Raw genomic sequence first — 26,264 nt, forward strand, 5'->3', positions numbered from 1 at the left:
TTCAGCAGAACCCTCCCCCATTCAATCCAGACAGGTTTACAGATCAGTGCAACACAAAATGACACAAAGCACCAAAGGAATTTATTATGGTTTATTAGTTTTGAATCTTATGTATCTTACATACAAATTTTACATTGGTAAACTGACAATTTCATGACCTCCCCCCCCCCCCAACCCTAAACTCGGAATCAAAATGTACAATAGGAGCCCATTCCCTCAGTCACAGCCCATTTCTATCAAAACCGGTTGGCAGAGAAGAAAGCTCCAGCATCGACCAACTGCAAAATAAACGTTTTAAAACAAGAGTGAAAACTCTGCTGTGCTTTCAGAAGACAAACAGCAGACCTGTTGGTGAGTTTCACACCTGATGGCTGTACAGAACAGGGCGTTGTAACAAGGCCAGCACTTTGTATTCCTTACAGGACAACAGAAAGTGAGCCACAATTTCAATAAAGATATACAAAATAATAACACTTTATTATTGACAGTGTTTACAGACTGTCTACGAACTACAGTATCATGCTCATAGAGGGGAGTGGCATGCTTCTTCCTCTATGTAGCTCAAGATGAGGTTATTCTAATGACCGCCACGGCAAATCCAAATACACCTCATCCACATTATGAATGTACACAGTATCAAAACATCACATTAGCAGGCAGCTACTGAAGAGCAACTGATGATCCTCATGTAACCAACAGAACACTCCTATCTATAGTCCAAGTGCTTTTTTTTCTTGCTTTTTACATTTTTTTTTAAATCAACTACACAAGATTTACAAAAACAAAATGGGAAATGCGTCAGAATATAAAACATTCAATGGACAGATAGGAAAAGGCCTAGGAATTTCTGCTTCAAGCCCCCACAACTACAGCTCAACAGTGTGAGAGTTGGTGCCACTTTGGTGACAGGACACTGCTCACTAAGACATTCATTTTTAGAGTATGCGGTGTTGAAACACAGGGAGGGATGCACGCTGACAGATGTGAATAGATTCTTTTCTATTACCGATGTCAAGCAAATTATAACTTTTTTGTAAAGCATATCTGTTGAACATAGTCCAGATCACCTACTGCTTTAGTCGGGTTTGGAATTAGTGGTTAAGGAAAAAACTAAGCAGCTTTATGACAGTGGGAGGGTTAATGCTTTCAAGTCTTTAGGTTCCTTATTTTAACTCATGTATTCCAATGTAAATTGGCAGTCAAATGTTATATTTTTCTACTTAAAAGCAGATCAGAATATCAAGATTTTGGTCCCACGGGTACTGCTTTCAGAAAATGTTGATTTGAGTGCATTCTTTCATTAAGTAGTAACTTAACCAGGCAGTCTGAACTTTCTCAGTGATATCCCCGTCAGTCAGCTTAGGTTTACGGAAGGATTTCTGTGCTGGCGTTTGGGATCTCAAAACTAAGACATGAGCCTGTCAATGTCAAGCTACGTCTCTGGAATTTGAGCAACAGCAAGGCTAATGTCCTAAATCACCCTTCTATATCCGACTTCTACGTTTTAGAAAGCCTTTAAAACAGAAGACACTAGGGTCTGCAATATAAACCTAAAATCCAAAAGGCAACAGCTTAAAAGGGGAAATAAGCAACAATTATAAAAAAAGAAAAGAATGAATAAGAATTTTATATATATATATATATATATATATATATATATATATATATATATATATATAAAAAAATATATAAAATGCATAAAAAATGCAGATGTTTGTAAACTTGTGGAAGCTTTTCTATCGCTTTCCAAAGATCTTCAATTTCTTTGACAGATGACCTCCTGGTTGAGTCTTTAACAATCTCAACATAAACATTTCACATAATCGCTGGTGACAACCTTTTATTTGAGGGTTTCATAAACCCCAAAAGCTACCATTTTCCAATTTTAGACCCTTCATGTGTGCAGATTTAGCTTTTGCCCATCACTTTTTGATGGAAATACACCACATAAAAGAACTCTTTCTCAAAGTCTATTGTGGAGCAACTGGTAACACCATGATGTGATGATGAAAGGCAAACTCTCACATAGCACCTCGCATCCTGTATAAAGGTGTCCTACTTATGTCGACAGCTGTGTTATTTCTCTCTGTCAAAGCTGGGTGCAGGAGTATAAGACACTACCTGAGATACAGGCCGCCCTTATTTCACAGCTCTGCCTCCATTTAAGATACAGACACTTTGCATTAGGGCATGCGGGCAATATCCACGTAGTGACTACTGGATTCAATCAGAAAAAGGCTTACGGAGTTATTACTTCCTGCCTCTAGGAGGTATACGAGTAGTGGGACTCCACAATCATTGCTAGAGTGCCACTCTTCCATGTTGGCTCAACTCAACTGATGACAGACCACCCCTCAGCCTTTTAGCTTCAGATCTGCTGAATCCAATAGAGCCATAACATCTAAGGGCAGCGCAGGGAATCTGTGTGTGCGACTGCTGTGCTTCTGTACACAAATCCTAAAAAGAGGTTTTCCCGGGGGCTAGCCCAGATGGTAATGTAGTATAAAATTATCATGGAAGTTTTTCTCATGAAGGTAGCGAACATGTTTAAGCCACGTTCCACTTGCTGCCTCTCTGTCCGTCTGTTATTGTAGCGTGACGTTTCTTCATAGGCTGCGTCCCATAATGATGACGTCTTTGGGAAAGCCCTCCATTTTGGCCACTTCAAAGCATCCCAGCTTATTGTAGAAGTCCAACATTCTCTTATCAGTCTGCCGGACCTGACAGAACGCACCGAGAGACCCTGGAAGAAGAAGAAGAAGATGAAGAAGATAACGATATAGTCAATAAAAAAACCCTTCCTCGTATGGCCACATATGGTTCACATATGGACACTATGATGTTCTACTGTGTCACCGACGAGGAAGAAACCAGATCAAGAGCTCACAGGAAGAGAAGATTATTTTCGTCACTGCTTTGATTGTTTATGCTTCTTAAAGCTGAAGCAGATTAAGACCTTTATCTAATGTAAATATTCTAACTAATTAAAAGCATTAGCAGCTGAAACCTACCGTTGGCCTTAAGAGAAGATAGAAGACATCCCATCATGCTTTTGGCCACACTGGGGTCAGTGACCTTGGCGTGGATGTCAACCTTGATGAGAGAAGGGAAGTTGGAGAGGAAAGAGTCTGGAAGACCCTCCTCCTCTTCGTGGAAACTCAGCATCATTTTCTACATGGACGACAGACGGAGGCGGTAAAGTAAAATTCAACAACAGGAGACACAATCGTATGCCAACCACTACAGATATTATGATAGTAAGAGATATGGATTAAGATCCTACCTCGGCCTCGGTGAGATCCTTTTGACAGTCAGGTTTGAGGTATTTCTCTTGCATGAAGGGAATCCAGTTCAACTTGCATTTCTTGACGAAGGGCTGGACATCCACAGTACCAAGAGCATAACCACAGATCCCTTCATCATCCTCCAGCACGAACCCGTAGTCTGAACTGAGTGTCAGCAGACCTCCTACTAACCTGTGAACAAACAGGAAGGATCTTGTCAGCCTACTTGATTTGCACCGAAACTGCAGTCCAGGCTTTAGTCATCTCCATGTTTTACCTGTCTCCTATGAGATCAGGATCCTCGTCAGAGACTGGTACGTCCTCCATTCCTTCGGAGTACATTTCTTTACAGATTTGATAAATCGCAGTCTGCAAAAAAGAAGACGGGTACAGCCGTTACTTGACCAATTAGATACAAAAGTCAGAGCTAGGCTCAGAAAATGGCACAAAGAATGTCAACGTGCTTAAAGACATTTCTGGAAACACACAATCTGAAGCTTCAGCACATACATTTGCTGATGTAAAGCGCGGTTGAGTAAAGCATGTACAGTTTAAACTGGGCCATTTCTGCTGGGAATACGAACTAATGGCCATGTCATTCAGAACGCTTCGCTTATGCCATTGTTATTATGTCATTGTTATGACATCGCTTGGTAACAGTTGATATTTAAGGCACAATACTTGGGGTTTTGTTGATTAAAAAATTAAAGGTGCAAAACGGGCACGACTAAACACACAAACGTCTTACCTCATCTTTGGGAAAGTACGGCCTTAGGGAATAGATTTTGGAGGTCGGCATTGAAGGTGGAGGTTGGTAGAAAAGATCGTTTGCCCCATCTATTGGCAACAATCTCTGTGGGTATCAAAAGAAACAGGTTCAGTTTCAGGTGGTGTGCTGCTGTGGCTGACTGCCTCACTGTGCATTTGCTACAGTTGAGCCACTATCAAATCAAAAGGAACTTCAGAAGAGAGCAAAGGAGTGCTTTGGAATGACAAATATTGTAAAAATAAATATATATATATAAATATATATATATATATTAATATGAATATATAAACTGGCGTTTCTTGTTGATCTGACAGTGGACAACGAGAACAAACATCACATCTTTTGTCATTTTTGCTAGAGGAACATGGCACAACAAGCACAGACATATTTGCTTTTCAAATATAATAAAACAAAGGTGGTATTTTGGTCTGACTAAGGTTTTACTGGCTGAAGGAGATGCTCCTTTCCCTTTTGTAAGACATCGCAATATTTCGCTGCGCGGGACCCTCCTGTTGAGAAAAGTAATGATGCTGGCGCAGAGAGACAGAGAGAACTCCAGGAAAAAAAAACCAATGAGGCAAATTAAATGTGAGCTAACTGAGTAATTTAGAGGCATATTGGTCGCCTTTATGAGTCTTGCTGCTCTTCAAGGATGGAGATATTACTTTGGACTGGACAGGTGTGTTTGATCATGGAGTTTTCCCATTGCAAACATGCTTGCGTACTTCGCTTGCGCTGCGATGCTTGGCGCGTGCGCTTGCAAAAGGTTAGCTTGGTAACCTGTGCGCTGTTGTGCTTTCCTGCAAAGAAATGAGATGTCATGAAAATAAAACCTAACCATGCTCGCTTGCGCTGCGTGTGCTAGGGAAAAGCAGCATCTCCTTGGGCAGTTGCTGAAAGAAATTCAAATTAATCCATCAGAAAATGCCAAACATCGGCTGTAACCTCTTTTTGTCAGGATGCGTTTCATTTCCCTCCCACAGACGAACAACATCCCAAAATTATAATAAGGACATGAACTTTTTTGGAGAACAAGTGAAGGGGATGGAACCCAGATGTTACTATCAGCTCACCTTCGACAGACCAAAGCCCTTCATACCTACGAACATATTACTATTGTTGTCTTTGCTCACAACACTCTTTTTTTCCATTAGATTGCTGTAAATTCAGTGCATTAGATACCTGGAACTCTCCTGCTAGACCTCCCCTAAAGGCCCAGGGTTCTTGGTCTCCTCTAAGGAACTGTGCTGAGGACTGACTACGACACCCTGTTAGGAGCAGAGCCAAGCGGACATTGTTACCACAGGATGGGGCTCTCTGACAGATGAAGGGAGTGGGGGGGATGGGGAGGAAGGGGGTCATATATATCTAATAGCATAATCCATATTAATTGATTTATTTGTATTTTTACTAAAACATAAAAAAAGGACCTAATTTCGAATAAACTACATTCAGAGGAAATATTTGTATGTTAAAACGGGGCTCAAGCAACTAAAGCTTACGAGTTTGCAACAAGAAATCAGGTCCAAGATATAAATGCACCTTAAATTCTCCGCGTCGATACAACAATTTCAAACTGCTCCACGTAGCATGGGATGCAGGTCTTAAGAAAGAAGTTCTTTCATGCAGTGAGGAACGCACGCTCTCCAAAAAGAGAGAACAGAATTAAGTGCAGTTCAGCCCCTTGATGTTTCAGTGAGGGTAATACTCGTGACTGACTCGATAAATATTACACTGACCATCAGAAGTTAAACCCATACTGTCTACGGACTACAAAGGTAAGCTTCAGCTGCCGTCACCCCACTCATCTTAGCACCCCGAGTGAAGTCACATTCTCATCTTATCTGCCTCGTCACATGACTGAGCAGCGCGAGTCATCAAACCAGGAAGACAGAAAGAGAGGTAGCATTAAACATGTCCTGAGTTACAGGGCCTCTCAGCTTACTATTAAAAGCCACAATCAGACATGGACAAAGCACATAAAAAGGAGTGTATGTATCTAAAGCACACAGGGCTCTTAGAGTCTGTACACAGGAGTGTTCCTGCTCGCAAAGTCTAACCCTGGTTGATGAGAAGCCCTGTCATGTGACCAGACAAATGCAGCGCGCGGGAAGGGCACCTAATAGTGCTTTACATATGAACCTCACCCTGATACCCTAAACAATTCCTTTGATGAACTGACACAACACAGCACGCAGATGCACCCACGGGAAGGAACTCTGAACTGGCTTACCCAAATGAATAACCACAAAACGGACAAAAGAATGATCTCTTGGTGGATTACTGCTGACGTCATGATCTATTCAGACACTTATGCAGAAAACACGCAACTCTTGTTCTTGCATGTTCCAGCCAATGTGTGTGTTGACACACTCATCGTTACAACACAAATCAGAATTATCTTAAAAATCATTTGCCGTGGTTACATTTCAAAAGTCAAGCGTGAATTCCTTTGAGTCGGTGCATCAGGCTGGTCTGAGCCATTTCTATAGGCCTACTGAAGAAACAAAAAACAAGTTAGAGAGACGCTGCCAAAGAGAGAAATTTGGGAGTTAACACTTAGGATTCAAAGCTAAATCGCTGCGCAAAATGTGACTTCAACCGGAGGGCTGCCTCATTTCCTCCAAAACAATATATAACATTTATAAATCTAGTAAAATAAATCTACACAAATCCCTTTCTTTTTTTAAAGACACAACGCTTGCACTGTGCATAATTCAGCCTGTCGATCCAATAGCAGTAGAAACTTGTACTGTGGATTCTTCCATCTGTACATAGTGAAGGGAGAAAACAGTAGAAAGGTTATTAGTAAGTGTTCTCAGTACAATAACCAGGGAGGTTGCGACTAAGTGCCGGCTGCACAGCTTTTAATAAGGGGAAAACATAAAGACTGATACAAATAAAAACCTGATAATAGCAACAGCAGAAGTCAACACTTCATGACCCTGCAGTTATTAAGAGGAATATTCAAAGAACTATATTTATGTGGGCACTTGATTTCCTCTATGTTGCTAAAGTGGTTACCATCATTTACTGATGCATTAAGCCAGGTGTGTGGACTTTGCATGTGGTTTTTGCCCGTGTCGGTATGCTGCCTGCTGTGTACTGTGGGCTAGAGTCCTCAGCTTTACCATATAGGACAGAAACCTGTAAATGAAACTGGGTTACAGGGGGTGTACTACAGGCCATGCTGGTGCTTCAGACTAATCAAAAGAACCCTCCAAAAAAAGATGGAGACGTTATCACAAGGCTGAATGTCACTCAAACTGCATCACAGTGCACCATCTGGAAGAATGAAAGAAAAGTTTGAGGTGAAGGGAAAGGGAGAGACAGAAAAGCTTCTCTTGCACAAGGTGATGGATCCCACACGGATACAGATTGAGCAAACAATTCAGATGGTTGAAAACCACCGACAGCCTCATTTTAAGAGACGACTCAGTGAGGCAACAAAAGAACTTCCTGTATTATATTCAAACGGTTTATGTTAAAAAACCAGCTGAAGAACCCAGAGAACAACTCAGATATTTCTGACTCAGTTTATGCACCAGAATGGCCTTCCATAGTCAGTCAACTTGCTCCCCAAGCTCGCGTGCGCGCTAGGGCATGGGGGGGGGGACGGGGGGACGGGACTTCCCCCTGGCTTCCATCCCCACAGACAGAGAAATGGAAGCAAGTGTATCTGTGTGGGAATACAGCAGTGATGTTACTGGATACACAGCAAGCAGCAGTAACCCTGCTGGGACGTTTGCCACAGAGACCCAGTTAAGTTATCACGATGGGGCAGCTCGTTATGGAACAAATGAGGATGCTAGCAGTGCAAGCGGCATTCAGTCAGAGAAAAAATAAATAAAAATAATAATAATAATCGCTGTGTGAAACAAGGCAAATGAATAGAATCATAACTAAACTCTTGAAATGTGTGTGGTGGTATTAGCCAGAACTCGTCACCGTGTCTACAGGTGTGTATATATAATATATATATACACAAGTCTTTCATCGGTTATATTACCATCTGTTAAGCAGACTGTGCAAGAAATCATTTTAAATGTACCTCATTAAACTACGTAGCTCTACTATAATCAGTTTGCTATTTACGTATGTGTGTAAATATGCGTGTGAGAATAACTGACGTCAGGATTACCAGACTTGATCAGACTGTTGCTATGCTACTGTGATGCTCTCTGAGAGTAAGTGCCTCATGGATCCCTTCATACATACCTAGCCACTGGACAAAAGACTTGACCATAGAAATGATGCTCTTGATGTCCCAGATGTAAGGGTAGAGGTCGTATAGGATGGTGCGGTTGGCTGAATTGGACAGCCGTGTGAACATCTGGATGACTGAGCCGCACATGTCCTCAAACTTCTCTGCCCTTGACTGCCATTCTGCTACCTGCATAACGACAAACAATGAATGAATAAATAAATAATAAAGACAGTTTATAATAGGCCTTTTGCAGAGCAGACATTTTGACTCGTCATAGTAAAACAAGCACAGGTTTAACGGTTTTATTCACGTCAGCCAGGACGATTTTGACACATCATTATTTTATTATTTATACCTGTGCTTTTCTAGGATATGTCGAAATGTCCTTGAGTAAAAGGTTTAATAGGGGGAAGCTGTAGTTTACACAAATACACATACCACATGGTGCTCTACATCTCCTATAATAACCACACCACCCAATGGGCAGTATGGGTAGTACACATCCACCATTTTGTTTTCAACAACCGACACTCTCACAGGCAAGTTCTGTCAATAATTTACTAGTTTTCTCAGATAGACCTCTTCACTTCAACTGTGTTTGTTCATTTCAAACAATTAACCCACCTTTTCAGTTTCCTTTCTCTTGCAGTTGACGCTGACAACGCTGCTGTTGGCTCTCAGCCAGTCAAACTCCTTTAACATCTGCACTGACTTGGGTCCGTGTTCATAAGGCAGGTAGAAGAGCTCTGCCAGCAAGCTCAGGTCCTCAAGTGTGAGGGGCTCGGCTGAGAACAGGGGAATCTCGTCCAGCCCTGGCACAAACAAATCCTGAGGACACAGAAATCATGTGACTTTGTAGGGAATTCTACATTTGTTTTTTCCCCGTCAATTGCAGATATAAAGAATACTCACAAATGTTCGCGGAACCAGCTTGAGCTGATCGTCTGTCTGCATAGGGGCGATGTCATACCCAGGGTCCTCCAGGATACACTCTTCAGGAGACTTTGACTCTGCCAGACTCTCCTTGTCTGTATCCATGGGCTTCAGGTCCTCAGCCATCTTGTCAGCTAAGATGGGACCAACCAGCTTCTCGTCTGGGTCGGCTTCTGCTTCTGGCTCTGGCTCATCCAGCTTCTCAACCACCATCTCCATGGGCTCCTCATCTGAATCCTTCTTCTCCACCTCCACCTGCACAGGAGCGGTATAAATATACGTGTAGATCCTTATACAGATGCTCTCCTCTCCAGCAAACAAATGCTAAAGAAAGAAAGTTCATTTTCTGTGTTGTACCAAACCAAATAAACAAAATGAGGCAAAAAACTTGATCAGAAAGAAGCTCATTCAGTAAACCGTAACTGTATAAATGACAATAAAGATTTGTAGAAAGAAGAAAACTCATTCCGCTGCTACTATTTAGTCTCATAGCAGCAATAGACCTCACCTCCTCTACCTCCAGAGGTATTTTTGCCATAGGGTGTGAGAGTGGATCCAGACAGAGAGGCGGCATGGCTGGAGACATGATGGGCTGCTGGAACACAGTTGTGACTGTTGTGGAAGAGCAGAGCAAGGGAGCAGCCATGGATGACACGTCGATCGCTGTGCTTTTGGCTCCACTCTGAAGCACCTGTCGGCCTGAAAGACAAAGTTAAGCAAAATCACAAAAATGATCATATTAGGCCTTCAATGCACAAGAGTGTATTCTAAGTATTACTGCTAGAACAAACCATTAGCATAGAGATATGATATAATAATAGGACTGCTCTCACTGTTGTATTGATGAGGCACAACAAAGTCCTCTAGCCATTCTGTGAGAGCCAGTTTCAAAGCAAGCTGTGGGCTGTAGAGCATGTCCGTCTCCAGTTCTTCGTCACTGCCTTCATTCTCTAACTTGATCTGGATGGACACTGTGCTGTCCTCGCTGTCCGCTGATTAAACGGCACGATGGAGAAACAAACACAGAATAAACAGCATTAATGTGTGACTTGCATTATGGAACCACAGACAGAGTATAAGCTCATACAGTGAGATCCCAGTGTATCCCCATCGAAAACATAACAAATTAGTTTTTGGATCATACTTACTCATGACCACATCCTTGCGCACCCCGTTCATATTGGACTTGTACCAGGTGGCCAGAGTGTGGATCGCTACAAAGTTGGACTCAAACTCGCAGTTCGGGTTTGTGAGGACTCCCTTCAGCCTGGGGATGAGCTCTGTGGAGCGGCCCTTGTATGGACCCAAGAAAAGCCTCTTCTGGTCATAATCATTGGCGTGAATGTTGTCCCAGATCACAGGGGCTCTTCCTATCAGTCTCGACACCTCCTCAATTGACTCCACTGTGATATCTTTAGACACCACCTTGGGGCCTGCAGAACAGAATACACAAACCCAATTAATTGTTTTATTTACTACTCTGACATGCGCGACTGTCGGCTTAACAGTAGTAATGGTGTTGGTCAGTTGATAGTTGTTAGACTCACCTGTCCAAAGCACTTCAATGTCAGGCAGTAGCTTCTCTCCTACTGTGTGGAGGTAGGGGGACTGGGGGACATTTGGGTGACAGAACGTCCCACAGTACTCTGCATTTCAAGGTAAGAAAACAGAACACATTTAATAAATCAGTAGATGAAACAATTGTGTAAAATGTGCAAAAGGATTCAGACATAGAAGTGATGTACCTGTGGGGCAGAAGAGGAAGGTTTCGGGCTCTCCCAGGTACTGGTAGATTTCGTTGGTAATGGAAACCTGAGCGTGTGCAAATGAGCTGAACACCTCTTTGTCAGCAGGGCACATGTTGTGGTCAATATCGTCAAAAAGTAAGGCAAATGATTTGCAGCCAAATTGAGAAACCTGAGGGGGAGAAAAAGTGATTGGAAATGAAATCTATTAAAATGGTTACATAATGACGCAGAGTGTAAGATGCATGGAACTTCTGAAGGAATAACCCTAACCAGGTGAGCTAACTGGGCACCCTTTGATATCAAGACTTGAACACATTATTCATTCTACTGTCATACAAAATGTTGCAATACCTGATCGAGTTTCCTCTTGAGTACAGAAACCTCTTTCTGATTGGAGAAGGTGATGTCCAGTCCAGGGGAGATGGCATAGATGAACTCTATCGCATGCTCCTTAGCAGCACCAATTAGGGTCATCAGTTGCTCTAGGAGATAGATGGGGAAAATCATTCACTGAATGCATTATTGTTCCATTATAACAAATCTGGACATTGTTGTTATTTATCTTAGATAACTAGGCTTTACATTTTCCCTGCCCCAACATAGCTGAATAATCACCTGCTTCTTCCACCGAGTACAGCTCTCTCCAGAACATTCTGTGTTTAATGTCATCTTTGGGTGCATAAAGGAATGTGTTCAGTCCCCATTTCTGCTGCCTGTGAAATACAATGTTGTACAAATTCAGTTGAACAGCTCAAATCATCCAGCTGTAATATTATTGCTATTTGATTAAGAATTATTTCATGGTTCATCATACCTTCTGAATAACTCTTTCCTCTGTTCCATTGTCCATGGTCGACCATAAAAGCCTGCATTAGCAACAAATACAAATCAGTTTCCCTGCAGTCTGCTGTGCTGATTTTCAACTACATGTTCTGTGCATATTCAGCTGCTTGACCTACAACTACTATTTGGTGTATGCTGGGATGGAAGTGCAATGAGACATGCATTTTTACCTTATTTTGACTTTTACGTTTGTCTGTATTTGCCAATTAAACCTTTTTTCTACGAATGGTCAAAAAGTATGATATTGGCCATCTTAAGTTGACTTATTAGAGGCCAATACTATGGATATGACTTATTCCATCTGACCAGAAACCAAACCACACAAATAATAAATGTATAATATGACAAAAACAAGGTATTGTTCACCTTATGGTATAACATGCCAAAAATGTATCCTATAACTAATTATTGATGATACCTGGTCACCTTAAACATTAATTCAATGATCTGCCCACGAACAACGTGTGACAATGTTACATACATAATTACTTTGATAACTTGTAACATGTGATTTACAGGTGGGGTTTAAACGCCCCTTAGTGTATTTTAGACTATTCACAATCGATTTCTGACTATTGATTACTAAGTGTTATCTGATTGTACAATACACTAATAGCTTGTATTTCCAAATGAAAACCATCCTCTCCCCAAGAAAACAGGGCTGCTGCAGCATTTTGATGACCCATTTATAATCGTATGCATATCCAGAATTTAAAGCACAATTTATTGTCATTCTGCAACACAGCGTTGAGCAACGAAATGGACTTGTAGCCCATTTAATTTAATTTCCAGATCACAACTGGATCAAATGTCGAACTTGATTGTTTTAGCTAATATTCAATATTACCCTCCACGACTCCACAGATGAATTTTCTGTGGCCCGCCGGTTCGACTTCAATGCCGGACTCTTCCGCCGGGCCGGGGGCCTCTGCACAAGCCTCTCCGGAGACTGGGCTGGGGCTCGGTTCACCTTCCACTTGAGGCGACTCCAGCGTCTTATCTTTTTGAACCATTGTTAGAGATCTCCCTCAGTGTAAAGTCACCAGACTTCTGACAAATTAAGAGCACCGAGGTATTTCTATGCCTGTAGTTTTGCAGACAAATTCGCCTGGAGGAAATAAATTGTGTCGCCGTCTGTCTAACGTTTACGTTAGCTAGCGTACGGTATTAACGGTCTATCAAAATTGTCGAAAGGTTAGCAACTGCTTCTACAAGATGTAATCGAAATAAGCATTAGGTAACAGAGGGTAACATTTATGTTGGTTTGTATATAAGGGAAAACAAGACGTGCGTTCGTTTTTGTCCGATCATTTTCTTCTCTTTATGGTTGATTTGCTCTGGTTTTCAGTCGGTTCTTCCTGTTTACACAGAATGCGCATGCTCATAGGACTGGATTAAACCAGTCAAAACCGGATCTGAGTGACAAAACACCACAAAGATGTCAACATGGCAAAGAGATAGATGACATTTCCACTCCGCAACGCTAAACATCTACAACTGGCTACAATTATCTGAGCAAAATGGTTTGTTTTTGTAACGACACAAATGCCACAAACGGATAATTAATTGTTTATTAAAGTGACGTTATATGCATGTGTATAAAATGTGTTAAATACGATACATGGTTATAAAACCAACCACGATAAAGTATTCGGCTTGATTTATATGTGGTTATCGAGAGCAATAATAACCTAATAAGTTACCAGAGATGGGAAATCCTAAACTTGCCGCACAAGTTCAGATAACGCTCATTGACTCGCTCTTCTCATCGGTTGTGTTGAATATCTCCAAAGCATCCTAATATCTTGGTATTCCAGTCCATATTAGGAATGTAGCTGAGCTCTAACCTTTCAGAGAGGAGGTGCTGCTCGTCTGTTATGACCCGGGTCGTATCCGGCCAGCAAAACACGTTTTGTTCCAATCACCAAGATTGATCCAACTATATTTTGACGTAATTAGCCAGAACTTTTAGTACAGCAAGGATTGGTTAATGATGCCTATGCATGCTCAATGAGGTGCCCTTTGTCACAGCATACATGACGACTCCATATATTAGAAAAATCCCAGATGTTACTAATAATATCAAAAGGCTCTTGTCTATTGAGCGTCGCAGTAACCCACTACAGTGAACCAAATAGACAATTTCCTGGCATTCATATCGTGACAGGAAAAGCACAGGCGCAAATAGGATTCAAAGCAAGTCTATTATATTTAGCAGAGCCAGTTGCAGGATGCTGGTTGACTCACTTCTCAGCCATTTTATTTACACCTATACTTTTCTTTTGACATATCAAAATGTTGTACGCATTACCTCTCAAACTATACTTGCACTAAAAAAAAAGTTTCCAAACAATGACAAAAGCGATGCAAACACACAAGTTGGAATGAAAAACAAACATTGCATTTCAGGTTTATTTTATTTTATTTAGGTTTGAAGTACATTTAATGTATCACAACCTCTCCCAGCAATGAGAGAGCTCCATTTCACTTACATTTCCCCTTTTAAAAATGATTCTCTCGATACAATTCAAATTTGGTTTATACATTTAAATAAACTTTAAAAAAAAAATAATTTCACTTATTCCATTTTTTTTCTTTTACTACTTTCATTACAAATCTTCACTTCAATAGAAGGTGGTAGCTTGCAGAAACAAAATAAACAAAATAAAACTAATGCAACAACTTAAATGTAAAGACAATGTATGCAGGTGAGGAGCCAACAGTTGGCTCTGAGGTAAGTGTCAGCCGCTTCCTGCTGCAGGCCTCTTGTTACCTCTTCTGAGTCTGCTGGGCCTGCTTCAATAAAGTGTCGAAGTCTAGTGCATGAAACTTGTCTTTGCCAGACAATGTATCGTACTCTCTACTCGAATCTGAAAAGATAACAGACAAAGTCAGCATGGCATTAAAACAAATATGGACAAAGACTGTTACTCGACACCACAACATCGATTATTGAGTTCAAATACCACCTGCAAAACACACACATTTTTTACCAGCCCCAAAAAGTATGATTCTTCATGACATTCATTTTTATCTCACTATGTATATGATAGTCTAAATTCTGTTTCAGATTATATCATATTTTTGCCAGAAAAAAGTAGTCAAATAAGAATATATCCATTTAAAAAATCAAACATCAGAATCAACTTTTGAAAAACCCATCATGTGCAATTTGTGTGTAATGTGAGTGAAACATAAATAGCCAGGTGCTCAACATTTAATATCTTAATGTATACTTTTGACGATTGAAAATGGTGTATTTTATCCTTTTAAACATGCACGAGTACATTAAAAGACAGCATGCTCCTTCCTGCGGTGTGATTGTCACGCCGATAGTTATTGAAAGCCGTTCACAACGTACAATGGCTCTCAGCTGCATTTAGGTTATGATGAGACATTGTTATCAAGATGACTTGCAGCCAAATTGTTAAATCTTCTGCAACTGCATCAATAATATTTGGATAGATTAATAGCACACCGGGTAAGAGCTAAAGGAACTTTGCGTCTGTTGATTTAAGCGTACCCAGGTCAGCATAGTTGGACTTGCAGAACTGTCTCCTTCCACCAAAGCAGAGATCAAACGGCAGCTCATCAGACTTGCGTAGCTTGCTTCCATTCTCGATGGCCGTGAATGCATTCTTGGTGTCGTAATAAGTCACAAACCCATAGTTGTCCCTACGACAGATAACCAAACCATTCATTTTCAGTTAGTCAGCGGTCTAGTAAAATTGATAAAGGCTCTTGTACATAGTTTGAGCTGTGACTTGTTTTTAAAAGAGCAGCCTGGGGGTGTTTCCAGGAGGTTCCAGTTATGAACAAGCCTGAATTCTCTTTAGCACTGTAGCTTGGCCTAAGAGGTCATGGACAAGACCAACGAGGTTCAAAGACAGTGCAATTTGCTCAACATTATAGCCGTATTAAAATGTCAACAGTAAAGTTCTCATTACAGAAACTGTTAATGCACTTACCCATGGTCTCTAAAGTGCAGGGTGCATTCTTCAATCTCGCCAAATAAAGAGAAGCGCTCTTTAAGTTCTTTTTGGGTCATCGTTCCCCGAATGCGACCAACGTAAACAACCCGGCGCTCCTCCTGAGAGAAGAAAGTATCCCATCAGATGATTCAGTTATAATATTTTGACCACTTTGCGAAGGAGATTTATAACTGAATAAAATGAACTTACAATGGCTTTCTCCTTGCGCTTCTTCACCTCCACATTTGTATTTCCACTCTGACCATAGCTGGACATGCATGAGGGACTGAGGAAGAGAAGATGAAGCAATTAATCTTTATTTTATTTTATTAAAAACAGCCTGGCAAAGTATTTGCTTTGCACAAGTGAAACAACTATAACATCCATAAGATGACCTCCACCCCGATGTGCGCGATTCATTTTCTGTACCTGTACAATCTTCTGGTTCTACTCCACTGTGCTTGTCTCTGAGGCGATCGAGACCGCGATCTGGAGCGACTCCAAGAGCCAGAACGAGAGGAGGAATACGAGTATCTCCTCCTCCTGGGAGGGGAGCGGGACACAGAGGGAGAGGACCGAGAGGAGGAACGGGATGAGGAGCTGGAACTACTCTCAGAGTGACGAGGACGATACCTAGAGAGGAAATAGGAAGGAACGAGAGTGATGAACAAGGGAAATAACCCCCAAAAATGGATATCAAGATGCTGCATGAACCTAAGATGTACTGACTTTGGGCCTAACCTTTTCTTAGATGGAGAGTGTGATCTAGACCGAGATCTAGAGGAATGGGAGTCTGACTCTGAACTGCCGGACATGGGGCTGGGAGAACGATGGGATCTTTTTCTAGACCGGCCTCCAGTCCTCTCTTTGGGACTAGATCTTGGGCTGGGTGTGCGAGAAGCAGCATGCTGACGGTAGGCCCTCCCAAAAGGCGCTCTCCTGGAGCTTCCTTCTTTATCAGTGGCATCAGTTTGCTGCCGAGCAGGCGACGCATCAGGAGTCTCCAGGACAGAGCTTTTCTCCACCATATCAGTCCTGTGATCCAAGGGCTCCGTCAGTGGAAACTCAGAATTTGTGTTTGGCTGGGCAGACGATGCCGGGGCAGCTGGGGGTATTTGTGTAGTGGTTGTAGTGGATTGCTTGATGGGTTTAATAGTGATGAAAGATGGCTGTTTGACATTCCAACGCTTGCCTGGCTCTCCAGCGGGAGTACCTTTGATGGGGAGACAATAGTCATGGTCCATGCATGCCAGCTCGGCGGATACAGTGGCAACCGCAGGAGTGGGCTTGCTGCGGGACCTGACTGAGGGCAGAGGCCGGGCTTCTATCTGGATAACCTTGGAGGGGCTCAACTTTAGGGCCTCAGCGGTCTTGCTCTTCCCCAGCAGGGCCACAGGCGCCAGAGGTTTCCACATCTGGTGGGGAGGAGTAGCTGGAGGAGTCAAAGCTGAAGTACAGGAAAAGAAAGTGCACCACAATTATAACCAACATTCAAGAGCAGTTGGTCATCGGTGTTGCAAGTTAGCAATTCTCTGATCATGAATGTTTCAGATAACCATGTGATGATTGTGTCGTTTATAGCTGGAAGCACTCGGAGCGCAGAAGCCATACAAGGACGGAATAAAATAAAAAGCCTTCTAATTTCATATATACTTACTTTTACTTATGTTATTTCAATGATTTAACTAAATGGACTTGTCTTGAAGCCAAAATGCTGAATTACCTGCGGTACTCGAGAGGTCATTTGCTCTCACACGCTCCACAACGGTGTTCTCTGGAACCAACTTAACACTGTAAATGGAGCACAGAGGCGTTTAGTATATCACTGGTAAATAGTGTAGCTGCCATCTCTTGATTAGAGTGCGGAACAGTCTACACAAAAAAAAACCCTGTAAAGCCAGGTTGCACAGATTTAGAGCCAAGAAGGCCATCACTGTGGTCAGACAAAAGCAGGGTTTGCGGTAGGTCTTGGTAAAAGTTGTTTGTCACCTCCAAAAACACACAAACGGGTTTCACTCAGAAACCATGACTCCACTCACACAGAGCAGCTTAAAGGCTGTAGGGTAACTCACCTCGAGTTTCCTACAGCTGCTGCTCTACCAGAGACCTCCGGCACACATTTTTCCTCTTTGGCTGGAGAGAAGGAACAAGGAAATAAGTGCATCAGCACAATAAATAGCAAATAACACAGGAAGACACCAAATAATCATTTTAAAATTGTGTAGAAATTCTGCTTGACCTGTACAACCTTCACCATGTCAGGTGTAAATGCAGTGCGTCTTGTGTTTTGTCCTCATAATACTAATACAGTGCATTTCCCAGGGGAATTCACAAACGGGTCAGCAGTTACATGAGCTATACTACACCGTACGATGGTTGAATAACAAGCCCACTGACATGAGTAACGGCACATACAGGGTCCAGCTACGTGTTAGGGTTAGGGCTTGTACATCCGCCCAAACAAAGACAGCAGGGCGAGAGTTAAATGATTTTGCAGACAGGGCAGAATTCCAGCAGCTGAGCAGACAAGAGCACAAAGCAGCTTCTCTGCCCCCCCCCCCCTGCAGCACTCATCTCTTAAAGGGGAATGTTTCAGTAGAAAAAAATTAATCCTGCCATTTTAAACCATTAGAAGTCCCCCACAATCTTTAAACGCACTTCTCTAGGGAGGATCAGATAAGCTTCAAGCTCATAAGAATGATAAAATGTTTGTAGGTCACTTTTGTTGGACTATGAACTCAGAGGTGGCTCTTGTAAATGCTCCGTTGCTCAAAAATATGAGGGAATGGTCATCCAAATTCACCGTTGACCAACTTCTCAGCATATAAACAAGATATTTAAGCAGGAATTTTCTATTTCAAAGCCCTTTTACCCTCGAAGCCACTACTGCTAACCAAAGATAGTGCTGCCATGTTGTGTGCCACTTCTGCCATTACAAAACCAGGAAAACTGATATTTAGACTACATTTAGCTTTGTTCTAAACTATGTGACCCACTAAGCTACTGGCCAGTACAACAAAGCCAGAAATGGGGTATGACAAAAAACACTTTGAAATTTCTAACACTGTCAAACATGGAATGGAAAGAGCCCCTTCATACAGAACGGAAACAGTAAAAACGAGCCATTAGTGTTACCTTGGGTTTCCTCAAACTGCTCCAGCAAGCTAGTCAGATCAGCAGCTTCAATACCTATAAAAAAAGATCATATCATTATGTATTGGATGATATAATTATACTTATTTAACCGACAAGACAGAACAGACAATAAATCTGATCAATTAAAGAGTTGACAGAGGTGTAGGGTGATTATAGAGAATGGTATTGAAGTTAGAGCGTCGCAAGTTTCTTTGATTTTTACAGCGACACTGCACATTATTTTGCTGCACACAGCCTTTCCTAAATCATTTCTGATATGAGCTTCCTGCAAAAAAGCCAATCACAGGAGCAAGCATGGACTAGAATTGCAGCAATGTCAGCTGCTAGTATGTCACTTGATCAATTGTTTAAATGAGCATTTGTTCGCAAGAAAGAATAGCATGTATTCAATCAAAAGGAGCAGAAAATAAGGTGGTCTTTGTAGTCAATATTTCATGAACAAAACTAAAAACATAACAATCAAAACATGTATTAAGCTTGAAACTCACCTATCTCAGTGGTGAAGGCCTCGATCAGCTCCTGTGTGGAGCTCTTAACCCTCTGGGGTTTCACTGCTGTAGTGGGCTTCTCTTTAGTTTCAAGTACAACAGGTTTTGTCTTTAGACTCAGAGAGTCTGAGGGATGTGTAGCCGGGGAAGAACTGAGCTGCGTACCATTGGCAGTGGGTTTGGAGTACTTTCCATCAGATGTGATGGGGTTATTTAATGACTTAAGGGCAGTAACGTCAAGCACCTTCTGGGAAACAACAATGATCTTCTGGGGGACACTGGGCACAGACACAGAGGCAGCGGTGGTTTTGATCGCCTCTGTAGTAGTTTTAGTGAGCTCTACAGACTTAGGAGATGCAGGCTGAGGTGTGAGCCTTTCATCAACGCCAAACTTCCCTCCCGAAAGTGCAGGAGAACATCTCCCCTCTGCTGACGACAGAAACTGAGTGGTAGCTTTTAAAGAAGCTGGAGACCCAGAGCTCGGAGGCACACAAGGTACTGCAGATTGAGCAGCGGTGTGTTGATGTGCGGGTACATTCTTAACTGAATTTGGGGCAGGGACTGAGGGGTCTTGGGGTAGAGAAGGTTTGGAAGGTCCAGGAATTTGATGAGGTTTAGAAACAGCAGCAACAGTGGAAACCTTGCTGGATGAGGCAACCATGTAGGCCGGTGGCGCCAACAGCGCCTCAGGGGTGGGTGGTGCACACAGTCCCCTTGGCTTCCAAGCAGGTCTGACATCGTCTGCTTCTGCCTGGGAGTTGGGGCGACGAAGATCCTTGGGGCTGGGGTCGGGCAGGCAGGGAATGAGGGGAAGCTCTTTAGGAAGCTCTGGCAGACTAGGCCACTTGGTGCTGTTGTCGTCTTGTTTTTCCACCGGAGCTGGTTTTTTCTGCTGTCGGAGCCGCCGGTACTCTGCTAGACTGAGTGATTTGGGCTTTGGCTCTGGGACTACAGGGGCCGCAGGAGGAAGGGCCTCACTAACAGGTGGTGTCATCTGGGGTGTTGTGGGACTAGGAGCAGCTGCAGCGCTCTCTGAAGACACCGGGGGCAGGACAGCAGAGGGAACTGCTAATGAGACTTCCAGCTTCTCACGGTACGGCTGTTTAGGCCTTTCATCGGGCTGTTGGGAGCTCACTGTTGTGGGCGAACAGCCAGGCTGACTTTTCTCAGGTCTACCATTTAATACCGCCGTTTCTTGTCTGGGTGACACAGATGTGGCAACTTGCACATTCATTTTAGGCGTTAGTGTTGTAGGGAGGATTTCCATTTGGCATGGATTTAGTTTCTTAGGTATTACAAAGGAAGAAACTGGAGTTGAGGCAAGAGGAACCTTTGGAACTGGGTGTTTCTTCTTTTCTTTGACTGACCTTTTTTTAGGCTTTTTGATAGATTCCTGTGCCACGTTTCTTACGGTTCCACTCCTGAGGACCCTTCCCTCTACAGGTTTGGGTTGGTAATGTTCCTTGCATTTTTTCTTTTTTCTCCGGGAGGGGCTTTTCTCCTTTATCTCTTCCTTCTGTCCCTCAATGATTACTTTATCTTTCACATCTGAACATAGATGCGGTGTCACAGGGGCTGCAAGTGGAGCTTCATCTTCATCGTCAACGACTATATGCTCGGAACTGTCAGAGGACACTTCTGCTTCATCTGAAACTTCCTGCTCAATTTCTGAATACTGCTCTTCTTTTCCCAGTGAAAGAGAGACCGGGAGATCCATGTCTGGGATGGCCAGGATGGGTTCTCCATTTTCACCCTGGTCCACAACTTCAAGTAAGATGCCTCCTTCGGGCAACATCTGTTCCCCCTCATCATTCTCCATACAAATGGCCATACAGTACGGGTGCATATGCCTGACCAAGTCGCCGAGGCTAACAGAAATGCCATCTTCAACCTCCTGCTCAAAGGTGACAGGAAGCGGGAGGGTCAGACCTTCCCAGTGTAGCAGGTCACTGTCAGGACATGAATCGTGACTCACTGGGCTCAGAGTGAGGGAGCCATCTTCCTCTTCCTCTCCATCACTTCTCTGGAGACAGTCCGCCAGCATCCTAGGTATGCTCTGAGTACAGAGAGGGACATGTAAAATTCAGAAATGTGTCAGCTGTACAAGTTTTTTTTATTTTTTATTATATACATATTTCTCATGAGTAAGAAAAACTACCTTTCCAGTTGATATGGCTCTTGCGCTATATAGTGTGTCTTTCTCTGGAGGGGAGCGGGACAGACACAGCAATCTCCTGAGCTAGAGAGGGAACAATAAACAAAGGCATAATGAAAATATATATATTTTTACATATTCTTCACAGTCAGTAAAACATGTGTAGAGGTGAGCAAGTTGTCCTTTAACCCTCTTTTCTCTCTATCTGCTCCATGCTCAACTGCCAGATAGGGGATGAATAGAGAAGTCTGAGCCAGAGTTATGTATGACAGTTAAGCACTCACCGGAGAGAGTTCCCTGCCCTTTTGACCTGACAGCAGGTCTGAGTCAGGCAGCGTGTCAAATGGGGATAGGTTCTCATCATCCACATTGTCAAGGATCTCAGTCAGGGCGGTTAGCAGCGTGGCTTCACTTTCCTCATCTAGTCCTTTAGTCTAAATAAACACATGGAAAATAAGGTCAACGTGGAGTATAAACAAACAACTGCACAATGCTTACACATTAGAGATCTCTCTTATGATACTGTAACACTGAAGTTCCAGCATGTGAATTTTATCTTGCCTCTATTGTTGGAGTGTCCTCAAAGATGGAAAGAAGAGAGGGGTCTAAGCAGTTTTGAAGGGCCTCCAGAGTCTCTGCTGAGCTCAGCCCATCAGTCTAGAAAGAAAAACACACTTCAGATTTCTGTGGCAAAAACAAAACTGAAAAACATGAAACTATCAGCAAGTGGCCATGCAAAGGTACATAATTGTGGTTACGAACATTTACCACAGTAAAAGTGGAGACTAACAGTTCATTACTGCGAACAATTGGGAGAGAAAAATAGGCCAATCTATCTTATTTATTCGGTCTTGAAGCTGGGAGTAAGCCCAAGCTCATGTGAGGCAATGAGTCAGAAAAGGAAACCCCATAGGGCAAGGGAGACCACGCGTTTTTAGTGCTAGCTTGAAGAGGAAAGCAAAATACCAGAGGCATTTTCCTATAATATGAAATATACAAGAACATTGGAGCAAGTACTGATTGGACATGAATGACATGTTCATTTATCAATACAAGTTATAACTTTACATACATCTTCAACATAAAAGATAAGGTCAATATCTTAATTAAATTGTCCACAGATAAAAATTAAACTGGCAATATTGGTAACTCTTATATTGTTACATTTTAAATACAAGTTCAATATTAAAAATCCAAATTCGATTAATTGTTTAAATGTGCAAGACACCATGTTATTGTAGGCCCACTTGATGTATAACAACTCTTCAGATTTTAATCAGATGCATACCTACACTAAGTCCAGCATACAGGCCACTATAGGATCAAACCTAACTGATAACATTATGCACTTTGATCTAAAAACGCAGGAGTCACATAGTGACCCACGTGTTGCCGTCTACACATGCACACACACAGTGCGCAGACATGTTTGAGCCTCGCCTCACCCCGTCCAAAGGGAGGCTACCTAGCCCACGTGTTGCACTACAACAAACATGAACAGGGCCCTCATCTCTGCTCCTGCCTAATAGCTCAAGAAATTACCAACTGATAGACCACCTTGAAATACACATTAGAAACTTCAGGTAGTTATTTACTCTATGGACCGGACGGTTTGTGTGTGTCGAGATTACATTGATTTGTGCCTGCTGCGCATGTGTGAAACGAAGCCAACATGTGATTCACCACGACTAAACCACATGTGGATACCGGATACACACCGGTTTTGAATGAAAACGTGGTGTGCTACTGCAGTGTGAGAGTGAATAATCACAAGTGTAATTAACTGTACTAATTACAATCATTGTCTAAATATTAGACATTAATTACAAGAGCTTCATCATTGAGTGTACCATCACAGAGTTGATGACACAATACTGCAATGTGTTGGCATGGAGCCTATATAAAAGTACACCATGGCAGAACGAACGTATAGCACATTAACCTTTGTCGAGCAAGGCAAAAAGTAGCGTTACACATCCATACTGCAGTGGTGATAAAGCTAGCTGTGTAGCATCTTGCAGTGTTTGTTACCACGTGTGAATGAATCAGTTGAGCAGTAAAGGGTGCTTTTGCCCAGGGATGGAGCTTAAATGTGTATTACTGATATTGATTATACAACTGGTGCGCATGCCAGGCCAACTACCAATCAAAATACACAACTGTCACTTCACTTCTTTAATCGACTATTTGTTTATAAGGGAGAAAACATGCGTCGTTCACGAACTGTCCGGCCAAGCTACACTGTCTCACCAGCTAGCGTTAACATACAGCTAAAAAGCACCATGGCATAAATAATGAAGCATTATGTCGTGTTCAAGTAATATACCACAATATAGCTATCGAGCTGTAATGGCCTCAAAACAATGAATACTTTTTGAAATAAGTTTTACTAGTGATACTACAGTGGCATCCACGTGTCACTTTTCCGTGCAGTACACACACATCCCGCTCTGCCCTGCCTCTAAAAACACACACACACAACGAGTAACAGTGGAATTGTATTATAGGAAATAAAGTATAGAACATATTCTTTACCTCGTCTAGTGTATCCATAGCAAAAATGTCCATATTGCATACTGTTAAAGTCTCCTCGCCTGCACCCCACCGCGCCGCCATCTTGCTAGTACACTCCCTGCCCTGACTCGTTTGACTCGTTTAGGAATGAAAAGTGGTGAATCGAGCAGTGGAGGAACAAGCACGCCGGTAGGAGACACGTGGTCCAACATTCCCGGCAAAAGGACGTAAAGTGACGCTGGGGGGTCAGGGGGTTACGTTACCACGTTTCTTTGTAGTTCTTTAGTTGTATACTTCCTTGTCGTGGTAGAAACAACAAGATGCAAACTAACTAGCAAATAGGCCTACAGGCAGGTAGGTACTTTGTGATACATCGATATTCTACATCCTGAAATGTGACGATTTTATTCATATAAATGAAGTATTTTGCAATTTTGGACGGTTGGACAAAACAAAACATATAACGACGTAAACTTATCGGCATTAACTGAACAATACAAAATAAAGCAATTGATCATGAAAATAATTGTTACTTGCTTTCCAGCCATGTCTGCCAGTCTGCATACATTCTATAACATCCCTTTAGGGTAGTTTAGGTATGAATTTAATATTGTTTCTAATATTTAATATTAGATTTCATGGGTGCACAGGCTATGTGAAACAATTCTGTGTTTGTTATATATTTTAACTTTTTTTAGTACACTTTCTAGTAAGTAACGTGTGTAATTTATAAAAGGAAGTTTAGAGAAAGTTATAATTTGATTTATTGGCAGTCTATAATTAATTTCTTCTTTTCCAGCATTTCTGCTCCCACAGTTTAGTCTAATTGCTTGAACTTTCAATGACGACGATGGAAACAAGGAAGTAAGGTGGGCTCTTCAGGAGTGGAGGACTCTTGTGTTGTTCTTTGGTGGAAAAAACATTCATGTGGAGATTGTTTCAGACCGACGTGTCTTTTGTGCCACTCTTAAAGGACAATACATTTGTTAACATTTTATTCCTTTGCTCACACTTACAAATGGAATTTCAAAGATGTCCGCACTGTTTTTTTTCTTCAAATTGTGCTCTGCTGTCTGTAAAGCCTTTAATATATAAAAAATACAACTTAAATTAATAAATAATAATTGCATTTTTATTTAAATTAAATGTATGATGTTTACATTTGAAAGTGAATGTGTTAAAAGGGCATATATGAAATCACAGAATATAGATTATAATTGTTTTTCTTCCAGGTCTTCCAGTTCCAGGTCATATTCAAACAAGATTATAAAACTTTTGAAGAAATAACACATGCATCCTCTTGAGAGTGAAAAGTTAAAATAAAAAGAAGTACAAGTTGACTTCATGACTCTTTTATTCTGTAATTGTCATTTGTGGCACCAGTGGGCACTGTTCAGCAAAAGTTAAATAGGCTCTCTTTAATATTCTACCTATGTAAACAAACCTTTCTTTTGAAAGATGCTGACTTTTCTATTCTCGGTTCACATTTTGCCCTGAAAATTAATATGACATTCTCTGTTTTCCCAGGAGTGAATGGACTGCTGGGGAAAGACCAAGGAGGCCTTTCACATCCATCACAAAATACTATTTTTTAACAGAGACAGAGGTTACAATCTCCCCCTATATACTTCTACCTGTTATCACGTGACCATAGTCCCATACCTGGGTAACTACATTATCTAATGACTTTGAGATGCAGTTAAAGCTCTGAGAAAAGTTAGTGAGTAGACCTTGAGATGCATATTTCTTTTGGGTCAAATGCTCTTTTTTGGTTTAGACCTTATGGTATAACACCCTTTAGAGTAAGCCACATTCAAAATGAACTTTACAGAAGAGGACCAATATGAAAACATTTATCGCTCCCTGAGGACTAACCAAACACTAACCTGAGAAGAAAAGTAGTTTTCCATGGGGAGGTGGTGGATGTCTTTTTGTTACTGTCTGTTATACGTAAAGGAAAGGTATGGTGGGTTAACAGGAAGACAGGCTGTGAAACACAGAAGTGGGGATTAAATTGGGTCAAACACAAAAATGAGGAGGATGTGTTTCTCATTAGGATCAGTACTGCATGGCACAGAAAAGCTATCGGCAATTCCCTGTATCCCACAGGCAGAAATGGATTAGAGGTGAGACACACACACACACTCACACTCACACACACACACACAGTGGTGTTTTACAAATGTCATTTATTCT

General features: G+C 41.9%; 2 protein-coding genes and 1 non-coding gene across 3 annotated transcripts; all 3 read right to left on the bottom strand.

The window, feature by feature from the left end:
• Positions 1-450: 450 nt before the first annotated feature.
• On the bottom strand, positions 451-13,138 carry oga (O-GlcNAcase). Its single transcript, XM_029449579.1, has 18 exons — positions 12,632-13,138; positions 11,756-11,807; positions 11,557-11,654; positions 11,293-11,423; positions 10,939-11,110; positions 10,741-10,839; positions 10,342-10,626; positions 10,027-10,185; positions 9,702-9,892; positions 9,173-9,448; positions 8,885-9,088; positions 8,272-8,446; positions 5,236-5,321; positions 4,033-4,137; positions 3,562-3,653; positions 3,284-3,476; positions 3,012-3,171; positions 451-2,743 (listed from the first exon to the last, which is right to left on the bottom strand). Exons 1-18 carry the CDS (start codon positions 12,795-12,797, stop codon positions 2,607-2,609), a joined length of 2,781 nt encoding a protein of 926 aa, XP_029305439.1. The 5' UTR covers positions 12,798-13,138; the 3' UTR covers positions 451-2,606.
• Positions 13,139-14,194: 1,056 nt separating this feature from the next.
• Positions 14,195-24,273, bottom strand: pprc1 (PPARG related coactivator 1). The gene is made up of 14 exons (XM_029450605.1): positions 24,090-24,273; positions 22,116-22,211; positions 21,839-21,988; positions 21,558-21,638; positions 19,400-21,455; positions 18,891-18,944; positions 17,828-17,888; positions 17,479-17,546; positions 16,497-17,202; positions 16,185-16,388; positions 15,966-16,041; positions 15,753-15,874; positions 15,308-15,459; positions 14,195-14,654 (listed from the first exon to the last, which is right to left on the bottom strand). The coding sequence occupies exons 1-14, from the start codon at positions 24,168-24,170 to the stop codon at positions 14,554-14,556; spliced, it is 4,008 nt and encodes a 1,335-aa protein (XP_029306465.1). The 5' UTR covers positions 24,171-24,273; the 3' UTR covers positions 14,195-14,553.
• On the bottom strand, positions 15,540-15,679 carry LOC115020582 (small nucleolar RNA SNORA50). Its single transcript, XR_003833632.1, has one exon. It is a non-coding gene; the product is annotated as a small nucleolar RNA SNORA50 (small nucleolar RNA).
• Positions 24,274-26,264: the final 1,991 nt, after the last annotated feature.

Source organism: Cottoperca gobio, chromosome 15, assembly GCF_900634415.1.
Source record: "Cottoperca gobio chromosome 15, fCotGob3.1, whole genome shotgun sequence".
Classification (NCBI taxonomy): Eukaryota; Metazoa; Chordata; class Actinopteri; order Perciformes; family Bovichtidae; genus Cottoperca; species Cottoperca gobio.